We start from the raw sequence: 15157 nt of genomic DNA on the forward strand, positions 1-15157 counted from the left end.
TGAAATAAATTAGAAAAATAGTTCTCAGTATAATGGAATATTTCTAAAACTGAGCTCAAACGTATGTTCTATATAAATCCTGTATAATAATAATAAACATTTATTCCAAAAACTGCAATGCAAACACCAATGCAGACAAGCGCAGTGATCGCACAGCTTGTGCTGTGAATCTCCTTCTAGAGACAAGTAGAGAAGAAATAAACGCTCTCTATTGGTCTCCAACAAAATGGCTCCGTGCTATTACAGGCTTGCGAAGGCCACACGTGTCTCCGGAACCGCCCCCAGCTTTCACTCTAGTGTCCGGGGACAGGGGATTGGTTGCTTTCAGTGAGGGGTGTGCGATGTCTGACGTCATTATTCAGTGCCCGTCTTCCCTGAGACATGTGGATACCATAGCATGGCTAATACGGATAATGTTAGCACTTCTACACCGGGTGTGGTAGACAGACCGGCCGTGTCATTTAGAACTGAGCCCCCGCCCCGCCTGCTGCCGACCTTCTCGGAGGCTTGTACGTTGGTGGATAGTCTTTACTCATGTCTGGTGGTGAACACACACCGGAGACACCTGGCCCTGTCCCCCCGGTACCTGAACAAGAAGAGGAGCGGAATACAGGAGCAGCTCAACGGAGAGCTTCTCAAATACAGCCCCCGGTGAGCATGGCCCTGTGTGACCTCATAGGAGGAGGGATTGTGTCATGGCCCTGTGTGACCTCATAGGAGGAGGGATTGTGTCATGGCCCTGTGTGACCTCATAGGAGGAGGGATTGTGTCATGGCCCTGTGTGACCTCATAGGAGGAGGGATTGTGTCATGGCCCTGTGTGACCTCATAGGAGGAGGGATTGTGTCATGGCCCTGTGTGACCTCATAGGAGGAGGGATTGTGTCATGGCTCTGTGTGACCTCATAGGAGGAGGGATTGTGTCATGGCTCTGTGTGACCTCATAGGAGGAGAGATAGGAGTAGCCTCTTTAGCAGTAATAGTGATAAAAGAGTATGTAGAAAATTGTACCATCATCCAGAAACTTCGAGATAATGGATTGAGAGCTTGGTCCCCAGCCAAGCTTCCTTAAAGAACAGGGGCAATTGGACTATCTTGGTATGATATAAACTAAAGTAAGTTAAGATATGTAGACAGATAAAAATTGATATAAAGGTTTATTAACCACTTGCCGACAGCACTATAGCTGAATGACGTCTGCAGCGCGGTGGGATAACTCTGGGAGGGCGTACTATAAAGTCCTCCCAGAATCCCGCTCTCACACGCACCCGGGAACATCAGTGACTGCCGGACTGTTAGCGGCCATTTACCACGTGATCGCTCCGTCAAATGACGGAACGATCACTAGTAAACTGGCGTCATGTCCGGTACCTCTCTCCCCTCCCCGTACCTATTGGTACGGTGAGAGGGGGGAAATCGGTGGCAGGAGCGCTATGGGCTGGATGTGTAGTGCCCACAGCGCTGCTCAGTGCCCATACACATCCATAATTCATCCATCCATACTCAGCATACTCATCCATCCGTACTCATCCATCCATGCTCGGCCATCCATACGACGCATACTCATCCACCCATCCATGCTCGGCCATCCATACTCAGCATACTCATCCATCCATGTGCAGCCATCCATACTCAGCATACTCATCCATTCATGCTCAGCCATCCCATCCATAATTAGCCATCCCAGCCATACTCAGCCGTATCCATCCGTACTCAACCGTACCCTGCCATGCTCATTCATGCCACATCAGTTATCATCCATGCCACTACAGTGCCTCACAAAAGTGTAATGGGTTAGAAAAAAAAGTGTAATTAGATTTGAAACTTATGTCCCTAGAACACCTGATGGTGCTCCCTGCATGTTGGTCCTCTGTATGTGGCCACGCTGTGGAAAAGTCTCACACATGGTATCGCCGGAGTAGGAGAATCTATTTTGGGGTGTCATTTTTGGTATATACATTAGAGGTCAACCGATGTGGGTTTTTCTCTGGCCGATGCCGATATTTAGAAATCGCGGTGGATAATGGCCGATATATGATGCTGATTTTTTTTTTTTTTGTACCGATATGTTAGGCCGATTTCCCCCCCCCCCCCTTCATCTCATAAAATCTAACAGTTAGACCCCTTTCACACTCGGGCATTTTCCAGCCGCTTTTGGGCTAAAAATAGTGCTTGTAAAGTGCCTGCAAAAATGCTTCCCTGCAGTCTCAGTGTGAAAGCCCGAGTGCTTTCACACTGGGGCGATGCGCTGGCAGGATGTTAAAAGTCCTGCAAGCAGCATCTTTGGAGTGGTGTATACCGCTGCTCCAGCACTCCTGCCCATTGAAATTAATGCGCACCGCTGCCGAAGCACCTGCAAAGTGTTTCGGCAGCGGCGCATTTAACCCCTTCCTCGGCCGCTAGCTGGGTTATAAGCGCCCCGCTAGCAGCTGAATGGCGCAGCTAAAATGATGGTAAAGCGCAGCTAAAACTAGCAGTGTTTTACCGTCCACTCATGCCCGTTCCAGTGTGTAAGCAGCCTTAAAGCGAGATTCCGTCCCTGAGTAAGTAAGGGAAACAGGCAGTGGAGCCTTGTGGCTTCACTGCCAGTTTCCTACTGCGCGAGCGGCGCTCTGTGAATGGCCCCGTGGTGTCCTGGGAACACACACAGTTCCCAGAAGACAACGGGGCCGCTCACTGAGAAGCAGAACGCAGAAATAGAATATAAAGAGGCAGATTAGGAAGACTGCCTAGCAACAAGGGTTTAAGTAAGTTTTTATTTTTTTTTTTTTTTTTTTTTTTTTAGGATTTTTGGTGAATTTTTTTTTTCAGGGTGGCCCTCTACTTTAAGTAATAAGTGATACAGAACATTTTTTACATTTATTAAACAAAACAAACCTCCAATCAGTTCACTTGTATGTATAATTTAGATAAACAAAAAAAAAACTATATCTTAAATATTAAATACACAAAACAGGTAATCAAAACTTTTGGACAAAAAAAAAAAAATGGGCTAACTTTACTGCTTAGTTTTTTTTTTTTTTTTTTTAATTCTTTAGTGCATTTAAAAAAAAAAAATTGCGTTTGAAAGACCGCTGCGCAAATACCGTGTGACATAAAATATTGCAACAAACACTATTTTATTCCCTGGGGTCTCTGCTAAATATATATATATATATATATATATATATATATATATATATATATATATATATATATATCTCTTTTTAGCTTCTTTTATCAGACTTGGCAGGCTGCCCAGAGAGGAGAGAAGTCGCTCCACAGAAGACTTCAGGCAACTTGCATTGACTTCTATTACAGAAGTCATTTGCAAGTTGCGCTGAAGTTATAATCGTCCTTTTTTATCCACACAATCGGCCGATGCCAATATATTAAAAAACGCCAAATATCGGCCGGCCGATGTATCGGTTGACCTCTAATGTACATGCTATGTGTTAGAAACATTGCGTAAATGGACAACGTTGTGTTAAAAAAAAAAAAAAAAATGCGTGTTCATTTTTTTTACACATTTTCCAAAAGCTTGTAGAAAAAAATGACGCGTTCAAAAGACTCAATATGCCTCTTAGATTATACATTGGGTTTTTTTCTTTCCAAAATGGGGTAATTTTTGGGGCGTTTCCATTGTCCTGGTTCTTCAGGGCCTTCAAAAGTGTAAGAGGTAGTCAAGAAATCTCCAAGAATGCCTGATGGCGCTCCCTGCATGTTGGGCGTCTGTATGTGGCCACACTGTGTAAAAAGCCTCACACGTGTGGTATCGCCATACTCAGGAGGATGAGTAGAATGTGTTTTGGGGTGTAATTTGTGCTATGCATATGCTGTGTGTAAGAAATAAACTGCTAATATAACAATATAAAAAAAATCTCTTGATTTTACAAAGAATTGTGGGAAAAAATTACAACTTCAAAAAACTCACCATGCCTCTTACTAAATAAATTGGAATGTCTACTATATCGGCCGGCTGATATTTGGCTTTTTTTACTTAACCACTTGACCACTGGGCACTTAAACCCCCTTAATAACCAGACCAATTTTCAGCTTTTGGTGCTCTCACATTTTGAATGACAATTACTCAGTCATGCAACACTGTATCTATATGAATTTTTTGTCCTTTTTTTCACAGAAATAGAGCTTTCTTTTGGTGGTATTTAATCACCGCTGGGTTCTTTATTTTTTGCGCTATAAAAGAAAAAAGACCGAAAAATCTGTAAAAAAATAAATTTTTCTTCGTTTCTGTTATAAAATTTTAAAAATTAGTAATTTTTCTTCATATATTTTGGCCAAAATTTATACCGCTACATATCTTTGGTAAAAATAACCCAAATTAGTGTATATTATTTGGTCTTTGTGAAAGTTATAGCGTCCACAAGCTATGGTACCAATATCTGAAAATTGATCACACCTGAAGTACTGACGGCCTATCTCATTTCTTGAGACCCTAACATGCCAGAAAAGTACAAATACCCCCCAAATGACCCCTTTTTGGAAAGAAGACATTTTAAGGTATTTAGAAAGATGCATGATGAGTTTTTTGAAGTTGTCATTTTTTCCCACAATTCTTTGCAAAAACAAGTTTTTTTTTTTTTTTTTCTTTTTTTTTTTTCACAAAATTGTCATATTAGCAGGTTATTTCTCACACACAGCATATGCATACCACAAATTACACCCCAAAACACATTCTGCTATTACTCCCGAGTATGGCGATACCACATGTGTGAGACTTTTACACAGCGTGGCCACATACAGAGGCCCAACATGCAGGGGAGCACCTTCAGACGTTCTGGAGCACCCAGGCCAATTCTGACATTTCTCTCCTACATGTAAAAATCATCATTTATTTGCTAGAAAATTACATAGAACCCCAAAACATTATATATGTTTTTTTAGCAAAGACCCTAGAGAATACAATAGCGGTCATTGCAACTTTTTATCTCGCACGATATTTGCGCAGCAATTTTTGGAACGCGTTTTTTTTGGAAAAAAAACTGTTTTTTGCTTTAAAAAAAAACAAAACAGTAAGGTTAGCCCAATGTTTTTGCATAATATGAAAGATGAAGTTACGCCGAGTTAATAGATACCTAACATGTCACCTTTCAAAATTGCACATGCTTGTGGAATGGCGCCAAACTTCACCACTTAAAAATCCCCATAGGCGACGCTTTAAAATTTTTTACTGGTTACAAATTTTGAGTTACAGAGGAGGTCTAGGGCCAAATTATTGCTCTCGCTCTACCGATCGCAGCGATACCTCACATGTGTGGTTTGAACACCGTTTTCATATGTGGGCGGGACTTACGTATGCGTTTGCTTCTGCATGCGAGCACACGGACAGGGGCGCTTTAAAAAATTTTTATTTTTTTTTTATTGTTCATTTTACTTTATTTTAGTTTGACACTTTTTTCCAAAAAAAAAAATGTTTTGATCACTTTTATTCCTATTACAAGGAATGTAAACATCCCTTGTAATAGGAATATGGCATGACAGGTCCTCTTTACAGTGAGATATGGGGTCAATAAGACCCCACATCTCACCTCTAGGCTGTTCCTGAAATAAAAAAAAAAAAAAAAAAAAAAAAAAAAGATCCTGGCTTCGATCATAGCGGTGAGTCGGTAGAAGCACCGGAGGGCGGCGGGAGGGGGGGGCGTCCCCTCTCGCCTCCCGTAAGAACGATCAAGCAGTGTAACAGCCGCTACGATCATTCTTATGGTGTAGGGAATCGCCGGCTGAAAAAGATGATATCTGAATGATGCCTGTAGCTGCACCCATCATTCAGATATCCCCGCACAAAGTCAAGGACGTCGTATGACGGAAGGCGGGAAGTGGTTAAAACGCTTTTTTTTTTTTTTTTTTAACACAAAGTTGTCCATTTATACAATATTTCTAACACATAACATGTACATACCAAAAATGACACCCCAAAATAGATTCTCCTGCTCCTCCTGAGTACGACGATACCACATGTGTGAGACTTCCACAGCCTGGCCACATACAGAGGCTGGGTACGGCTGAGCATGGCTGGGTATTGCAGAGTATCGCCGAGTATGACTGGGTATGGCAGAGTATGGCTGGGTATCACCGAGTATTGCAGAGTATGGCTGGGTATTGCAGAGTATGGCTGGGTATCACCGAGTATTGCAGAGTATGGCTGGGTATCACCCAGTATTGCAGAGTATGGCTGGGTATCACCCAGTATTGCAGAGTATGGCTGGGTATCACCGAGTATTGCAGAGTATGGCTGGGTATCACCGAGTATTGCAGAGTATGGCTGGGTATCACCGAGTATTGCAGAGTATGGCTGGGTATCACCGAGTATTGCAGAGTATGGCTGGGTATCACCGAGTATTGCAGAGTATGGCTGGGTATCACCGAGTATTGCAGAGTATGGCTGGGTATCACCGAGTATTGCAGAGTATGGCTGGGTATCACCGAGTATTGCAGAGTATGGCTGGGTATCACCGAGTATTGCAGAGTATGGCTGGGTATCACCGAGTATTGCAGAGTATGGCTGGGTATCACCGAGTATTGCAGAGTATGGCTGGGTATCACCGAGTATTGCAGAGTATGGCTGGGTATCACCGAGTATTGCAGAGTATGGCTGGGTATTGCAGAGTATGGCTGGGTATTGCAGAGTATGGCTGGGTATTGCAGAGTATGGCTGGGTATTGCAGAGTATGGCTGGGTATTGCAGGGTATGGCTGGGTATGGCAGGGTATGGCTGGGTATGGCAGGGTATGGCGGGGTATGGCAGAGTATGGCGGGGTATGGCAGAGTATGGCGGGGTATGGCGGGGTATGGCGGGGTATGGCAGAGTATGGCGGGGTATGGCGGGGTATGGCGGGGTATGGCGGGGTATGGCGGGGTATGGCGGGGTATGGCGGGGTATGGCGGGGTATGGCGGGGTATGGCGGGGTATGGCGGGGTATGGCAGAGTATGGCGGGGTATGGCAGAGTATGGCGGGGTATGGCGGGGTATGGCGGGGTATGGCGGGGTATGGCGGGGTATGGCAGGGTATGGCGGGGTATGGCAGGGTATTGCGGGGTATGGCAGAGTATTGCGGGGTATGGCAGAGTATTGCGGGGTATGGCAGAGTATTGCGGGGTATTTCAGGGTATTGCAGGGTATGGCAGAGTATTGCGGGGTATTTCAGGGTATTGCAGGGTATGGCAGAGTATTGCGGGGTATTGCGGGGTATGGCAGAGTATTGCGGGGTATTGCGGGGTATGGCAGAGTATTGCGGGGTATTGCGGGGTATGGCAGAGTATTGCGGGGTATTGCAGAGTATTGCGGGGTATGGCGGGGTATGGCAGAGTATTGCGGGGTATGGCAGGGTATGGCAGGGTATGGCAGAGTATGGCGGGGTATGGCGGGGTATTGCGGGGTATTGCGGGGTATGGCAGAGTATTGCGGGGTATGGCAGAGTATTGCGGGGTATGGCAGAGTATTGCGGGGTATGGCAGAGTATTGCGGGGTATGGCAGAGTATTGCGGGGTATGGCAGAGTATTGCGGGGTATGGCAGAGTATTGCGGGGTATGGCGGGGTATTGCAGGGTATGGCGGGGTATTGCAGGGTATTGCAGAGGGAATTGCAGAGTATTGCACAGCATTGCAGGGCATGCAGAGTAGTAGGGATGGCTGAGCATGGATGGCTGGATGTCTCTGTGCAGCGCTGTGGGCACTACAGATGCAGCCCACAACGCTGCAGCCATCCATCCATCCGCCTCTTCGGTCACTGTGTACTGATCGGTACACAGGAGGGGAGGAGAGGGGGAGGAGAGGAACCGGCGTCATCAGATGACGCCGGTTTGTTTACATGTGATCACTCCGTCATTTGACGGAGCGATCACATGGTAAACGGCCGCGATCAGCGGCCATTTACCGGGATCTGTGATGCGCCGGGTCCTATGGACCCGGCGATCACGGATGCTCTCGAGTGCGCGCCCTAGTTAAACAACCGCCCTGTAGCCGTCATTTGGCTATGGGCCGGTTGTTAAGTGGTTAATCGGCATCGGCCGATTGTGCTGATAAAAAGCCGATTATAACTTCAGCGGGACTTGCAAATGACTTCTGTAATAGAAGTCAATGCAAGTTGTCTGAAGTTTTCTTCTCTCCTCCTCTGGGCAGCCTGCCAAATCTGATAAGAAGATACATTGTATCTCTTCAGGTTCTTTTATCAATAGACTGAACTCCTGTGGAGGAGTTTAACCATTTAAAGACTAAATCTTTTCTGACACTTGTTGCTTACAAGTAAAAATCCTGTATTATCTGCTAGAAAATCACTTGGAACCCCCAAACATTATATATATATATATATATATATATATATATATATATATATATATATATATATTTTTTTTTAGCAGAGACCCTAGGGAATAAAATAGCAGTTGTTGCAATATTTTATGTCACACGGTATTTGCGCAGCGGTCTTTCAAACGCAATTTTTTTTTTTTTTTAAAATACACTAATGAAATAAAAAAAAAAAAAAAAAAATAAGCAGTAAAGTTAGCCCATTTTTTTTTGTCCAAAAGTTTTGATTACCTGTTTTTGTGTATTTAATATTTAAGATATAGTTATATTTTTTTAATCTAAATTATACATACAAGTGAACTGATTTTTGTTTAATAAATGTTTAAATGTAAACATTTAAATAAATGTTTATAATAAATGTTTAAATGTAAAAAATTTTCTGTATCACTTATTACTTAAAGCGGTTGTATACCCGCTGAACATTTTTTTTTTTTACCCCTGTAAAGCAAAAGGCATAATGAGCTAGTATGCACCGCATACTAGCTCATTATGAAATACTTACCTTAGAACGAGGCGTCGGTATCTTACCTGGTCCATGCCGAGGTAGCTGACATGTTGCCTCGGCGTGTCTTCCGGGTATTGCGGTTCCAGCGCTGTGAGTGGCTGGAGCCGCTATGTCATCACTCCCGTGAATGCGTGCGGGAGATTTCTTTCTCGGCAAGGTCCGGCAGTTGCCGGGCCTTCAGCCGAGAATCCCCTGTGCGCATGCGCCGCTGCAGTCAGCGGCTCATAGCAAGGGGAATATCTCCTAAACCGTACAGGTTTAGGAGATATTTTTTTTTACCTACAGGTAAGCCTTATTATAGGCTTACCTGTAGGTAAAAGTTAAAAAAAAGACTATACAACCACTTTAAGGTTGCTTTCACACTGGAGCGGGCATGCGTTGACAGTAAAACGCTGTTAGTTTTAGCGACGCTTTACCGTCATTTTAGCGGCGCTATTCGGCTGCTAGTGGGGCGCTTATAACCCAGCTAGCGGCTGAGGAAGGAGTTAACTGCACCCCTGAAGCGCTGTTGCCAGGGGGTATTTGTACTTTCCTGGCTTGTTAGTTTGTACTTTTGGGGGGTATTTGTACTTTCCTGGCTTGTTAGGGTCTCAAGAAATGAGAGGCAGTCAGTACTTCAGGTGTGATCAATTTTCAGAGATTGGCACCATAGCTTGTGGACTCTCACAACTCAACTAACTAACTCTAACTTTCACAAAGACCAAATAATATACACCGATTTGGGTTATTTTTACCAAAGATATGTAGCGGTATAAATTTTGGCCAAAATATATGAAGAAAATAGGGCTGCTGAAATTAATCGCAGCATCGATGCATCGCAAATCGGGTGTCCCCGATGCGGCATCGATGCATGCGACCCGAAAAATCGATGTCTAGCCCCGCCCCCTCCCGGGAGAGCGCTCCGTGCATAAAGCTGTTTTTAGTGTGTGTATATTGCGGTCATGTGATTCTCAGCCGCGCCTCCCTCCTCTCAGTCTCTCCTGGTGTCAGCTCCGCCCACTGACTGGAGCTATCAGGTCAGAAGAGAGGCGGGCGGGGCTGACATCAGGAGAGACGTGAGAGGAGGGAGGCACGGCTGAGAGTCACATGACCGGAATATACACACACTAAAAACAACTTTATGCACCGAGCGCTCTCCCGGGAGAATTCACTGCTGGAGATGCTGACCTGAGAACCTGACCTGACCGGGAACACCGGCCGCACGAATGGAGATCGGGGGGGAGATGGTGAGCAGGCAGATCGCCCACCGGCAGAGCAGCATGTAAGTGGGGAGGGGGAGGGGGGGCGCTGTGACACAAGTCCATATCATAGAATTGTCATCTCCTGTGCCATGTCCAAAGTGTCTGATCATCTCCTGTGCCATGTCCAAAGTGTCTGACCATCTCCTGTGCCATGTCCAAAGTGTCTGACCATCTCCTGTGCCATGTCCCCAGTGTCTGACCATCTCCTGTGCCATGTCCCCAGTGTCTGACCATCTCCTGTGCCATGTCCCCAGTGTCTGACCATCTCCTGTGCCATGTCCAAAGTGTCTGACCATCTCCTGTGCCATGTCCAAAGTGTCTGACCATCTCCTGTGCCATGTCCAAAGTGTCTGACCATCTCCTGTGCCATGTCCCCAGTGTCTGACCATCTCCTGTGCCATGTCCCCAGTGTCTGACCATCTCCTGTGCCATGTCCCCAGTCTGTGACCAACTCCTGTGCCATGTCCCCAGTCTGTGACCATCTCCTGTGCCATGTCCCCAGTCTGTGACCATCTCCTGTGCCATGTCCCCAGTCTGTGACCATCTCCTGTGCCATGTCCGCAGTCTCTGATCATCTCCTGTAGCATGTCCGCAGTCTCTGATCATCTCCTGTAGCATGTCCGCAGTCTCTGACCATCTCCTGTAGCATGTCCGCAGTCTCTGACCATCTCCTGTAGCATGTCCGCAGTCTCTGACCATCTCCTGTAGCATGTCCGCAGTCTCTGACCATCTCCTGTAGCATGTCCGCAGTCTCTGACCATCTCCTGTAGCATGTCCGCAGTCTCTGACCATCTCCTGTAGCATGTCCGCAGTCTCTGACCATCTCCTGTAGCATGTCCGCAGTCTCTGACCATCTCCTGTAGCATGTCCGCAGTCTCTGACCATCTCCTGTAGCATGTCCGCAGTCTCTGACCATCTCCTGTAGCATGTCCGCAGTCTCTGATCATCTCCTGTAGCATGTCCGCAGTCTCTGATCATCTCCTGTAGCATGTCCGCAGTCTCTGATCATCTCCTGTAGTCATTTGGGGGCAGTCTGGAGCTCCTCTTTAAGTTGTCTGCACTGTTTACACTTTGCTACATGCAAGGAGTGTTGTCTTTTTTTTAAGAACAGATAAAATTTAAAAAATGGAGTTCTTCTGACTACTTAAATTTTTTGGATGAAAACCGCGCGCAGTAATCGTGATGCATCGTTAATCGTGGACCTGATAATCGTAATCGAATCGAATCGTGAGGCCAGTGAAGATGCGCACCCCTAGAAGAAAAATGACTAAATTGCAAAACGTTATAACAGAAATGAAGAGAAATGCATTTTCTCAAGTCGTCTTCCAGGACGGCACCCTGAGAGATGACTGGTCCACCTGACAGGAAACACAATCAAGAGGTTAAAGGCCCCCGCCCCTCCCGGTGCTCCTCAGTTTTTGATTGTGTTTCCCCACAGTGAAACCGTTTGTTATTTTACTTATGCCCGAAGCCTGGGGCTGGTGGTCTCCCCCTGGGAGCCGGATCAAATACCTGGGAAGCCGATGGGTCCGGCCGGATGTTTCTATCCTTCCTGGGGGGGTCCCCCTATTCTCTCCTCGGGGGGTGGCAGAAATTGGAAGAGCCTCCCTGAGTGCTGAAGGACCCTGGGTACAGTGGTGTACCCAGAACTTCAGGGGCCAAATCTTCCTGTCTCCCTTCCTTACCTGTGCGGTGGCCGTGCAGATGGAGTCTGGCTTTCCTTCTAAAGGCAGCATCTCTCTTGCACTGGGGGATAAAGTCCTATGCAGCGGTGTCTGCAGGACTATTCCACCCAGCAGGACTGTGGCACAGGCATCCTGGGGGCGTCCACGCATCCGCCCGTCCGACCGGCCGAGCAACAAGCTGTCCGCGGGGTTCGTGCGGTGTCTCCCATGCTGAGTACAGCTCAGCGCCATTTTCCTGAGGATCGTGGAGGAGTGACATCACTTCCTCCTCTGGAGACCTACAGGCAGGAAATGACCTCAGCATGTGCCGCGCCGTTTTCAGTCTTCGGCAAGATGGCGGCGGCAGCGCGATGCAGGCTCACAGAAGGATATAAAATCCACAGGGAACAGGCGCCCACGTCTCCTCTGCGTTTATGCATATCACAGCATGGAACATGAGGAGAGACCCGCAGGGTCTACGGCCATGGAGGAGACCACAGGGGGTGAGTCTGACCGGCCTTCGGAGGTTTAGATGGTGCAGGGTACCCCAGCTCTTCTCCTCTGAGTCTCACAGTGTTATGCCTGTGTGTTTTTTTTCAGGGGACGATGTTATTGCCCGTGAGGTTGCCAGCCATCCCGTGAAATCCTCCACTTGTTCTAAGAGATGTGGGAACTGTAATGACAGGTTACCCCCAGATCATCCAAAGCCCTTCTGCTTTAAGTGCATACAAAAGTTGACATTGAAGGAAACATCTCAGATTATGAAGGAGTTCCTCACTGTACAAACTGAGATGCTGTCCACTTTAAAGGCTTTTCAATCCACCCTTAAGTCTAGGGACTCAGAGGCTCATACTAGCAAGGAGGCCTCCGCCTCCTCTAGGGGGTCTAGATTCCAGGCGGATGCTCCAAAGTATCCACTTCCTCAGGATTCAGAGGAAGAGTGCGAGTCTGAAACCCTTAATCAGGGATTTTCGGACAAAGGGGTGGTGGACAGCCAAGAGGAGGATGAGAGGGAGGACTCCAAGTCTAGCAGGCATATATTTTCAGCTGACGACATGGAGGATCTTCTGAGAGCTATTTACTCTTCAGAAGAAATTCAGGAGCCTGCTGCGCAAGTTTCTGCTCAAGATAAGATCTATAGAGGCTTAATTAAGCCTCAGGCCAGGGTTCTTCTGGTGCATTCCGCCCTCAAAGAGGTCATCTTAAGGGAATGGAAAGAACCAGAGAAAAGGCTCCTGAAATATAAGACATGGAAGCGTTGATGCCCCTTTCCTGAGGAGGATGAGGATAATTTTTTCAAAACTCCTAGGCTAGACTCCTCCTTAGCACAGGTTTCTAAGCAATCTGACCTGTCCTTCGAAGACACAGGTAATTTAAAGGATCAGATGGATCGAAGGGCTGAAACCATTTTACGGAAAGCCTGGGAGGCTAACGCTGCGGCTATGAGTCCCGCGTTAGCCTCAGCTTGTATCGCAAGGAATGCGGGCATGTGGGTCTGTAAACTAATGGACCACGTATCCCGAACGTCCAAATCTAAGGAGGTCTTGGATTCTTTGGAGGTCATAGGGAATGCTGTCGCATACTTAGCGGATGCTGCGGTTGAGACAGTACGTGCAACCGCCAAATCAGGTGCTTTGCTAAACTCAGCCAGGCGAGTCCTCTGAGTTAAGACTTAGGATGGGGATAGCTCGTCTAAAACTGATCTATGTGGTCTCCCTTTTGAGGGGACTCTACTCTTTGGTACTGGTCTAGATTAGGCCCTGGCCAGATCTACCAAAAAGGGGAAAAAATTTCCTACTAAACCTAGGAGGGAGAGGAAGAGGTTTTCTTCGAGGCCCCCAGGCAAAAAAACGCTTCTCAGAGAAAAAGGTCTCCCCTAATAGACGTTGGGGCGCTGGTAAGGACAAGCAAAAGTCAGGCATTCTCTTTTCCCGCCAGAAGTCAGGTGACAAGACCCCCAAATGACTTTCCAGTAGGGGGAAGACTTTCCCACTTTGTCCCTCAGTGGGAAAGGGTCACTCAGAGCCCCCATATTCTTCAAATTTATAAGAGAGGGTTACAGATTAGAATTTCTCTCCCCTCCACCTCCCAAGTTTCTCTTGTCTTACCTTCCCAGGGATCCCCTGCAAAGCAGCAGGAATCCTTCAGAACATAGAAGAGCTGGCCAAACAGGAGGTCATGATACCAGTCCCAGGGGGCCAGCAAGGTCAGGGTTTTTATTCCCACATTTTTGTGGTACCAAAACCCTCAGGAAGGTATCGTAATCATAAATGTAAGGAGCCTCAATGTTTTTCTTGGATACAAGAAGTTCCGCATGGAGAGTGTTTATTCTCTCAGGAGACACCTCCTCAAGGACATGTTCATGGTGACCCTAGATTTAAAGGACGCCTACCTTCATGTCCCTATATTTCAGGACCATCAGATCTTTCTGAGATTCGCGGTTGCCTCTCCAGAGGGAGTGCAGCACTGGCAGTTTGCGGCCCTCCCCTTTGGACTGGCATCCAGTCCAAGAGTCTTCACGAAGGTCATGGCAGAGGTAGTGGCCTTTCTGCACCTCCAGGGAGTGGCATTGATTCCCTACTTAGACGACATTTTGATTTACAATCTGAGTCAGGATCAGCTTCTTCTGGATCTATCCAGTGTAATGGAGACTTTAGAAGCCCTGGGATGGATCATCAGCAGGGAAAAATTCTCGCGGACTCCTGCCCAAACAAAGTGGTATCTAGGTTTTCTGGTGAACTCCTCAAAACAAAAATTAGTTTTACCTCAGTGCAAAGTAGAGGGCCTCATAGCAGTAGTCACGTCGCTGTTACAGGCAAGGACCATCTCCTACAGAAGTATCATGAGAGTACTGGGCCTGATGACGGCATCTATCCCAGCAGTTCCTTGGGCACAGCTACATTCCAGGACCCTCCAGCACTTCCTCCTGTCCTCTTGGGACCAAAAAAGAGACTCTTTGGACATACAGATTGCCGTTCCGGTCGAGGTAAAAGACTCACTTCACTGGTGGCTTCTTCCTCAGAAGTTTCAGGAGGGCCTCCTTTTGGAGCCAACTTCAGCCTCTCAGGATAACTACAGACGCAAGTTTCTGGGGGTGGGGGGCCCGCCTGGAGGATCTAATTGCTCAGGGGTTCTGGGGACCAAAGCAGAGAAGGGCCTCCTCCAAATTTTGGGAGCTTTTGGCCATAGGGGAAGCGCTAAAGGCTTTCGAGGGGAAGATCAGCGGCCAGGAGGTGCAGGTCTTATCAGACAATGCCACGGGGGTAGCTTTCCTGAATCATCAGGGAGGTACCAGATCTACAACGCTCCAGTCCCTATCAGCGGACATCCTGTCCTGTGCGGAGAGTCAGATTCTCTCCATCTCCGCAATCCACATAAAGGGAACATTGAATGTAGAGGCAGACTACCTCAGTCGGCAGCCGATTCTGCGGGGGGAATGGGAAT

At 47.0% G+C, this 15157-nt stretch overlaps 1 protein-coding gene across 2 annotated transcripts in view; it reads left to right on the forward strand.

Annotated features, from left to right (window-relative positions):
- The first annotated feature begins 326 nt into the window (after nt 1-326).
- The window catches only part of POLR1F (RNA polymerase I subunit F), a 40310-nt gene continuing 25479 nt past the window's right edge, over nt 327-15157 (forward strand). Inside the window, exon 1 of one of the 2 annotated variants that reach the window (XM_073630063.1) lies at nt 327-651. In XM_073630063.1, the coding sequence (XP_073486164.1) occupies nt 398-651 (254 nt within the window). In that variant the 5' untranslated portion in view covers nt 327-397. The remainder of the gene's footprint in view (nt 652-15157) is intronic. The other variant, XM_073630064.1, reaches the window with a different exon arrangement.

The sequence above is a fragment of the Aquarana catesbeiana genome, linkage group LG05 (genome assembly GCF_042186555.1).
Source record: "Aquarana catesbeiana isolate 2022-GZ linkage group LG05, ASM4218655v1, whole genome shotgun sequence".
Lineage (NCBI taxonomy): Eukaryota > Metazoa > Chordata > Amphibia > Anura > Ranidae > Aquarana > Aquarana catesbeiana.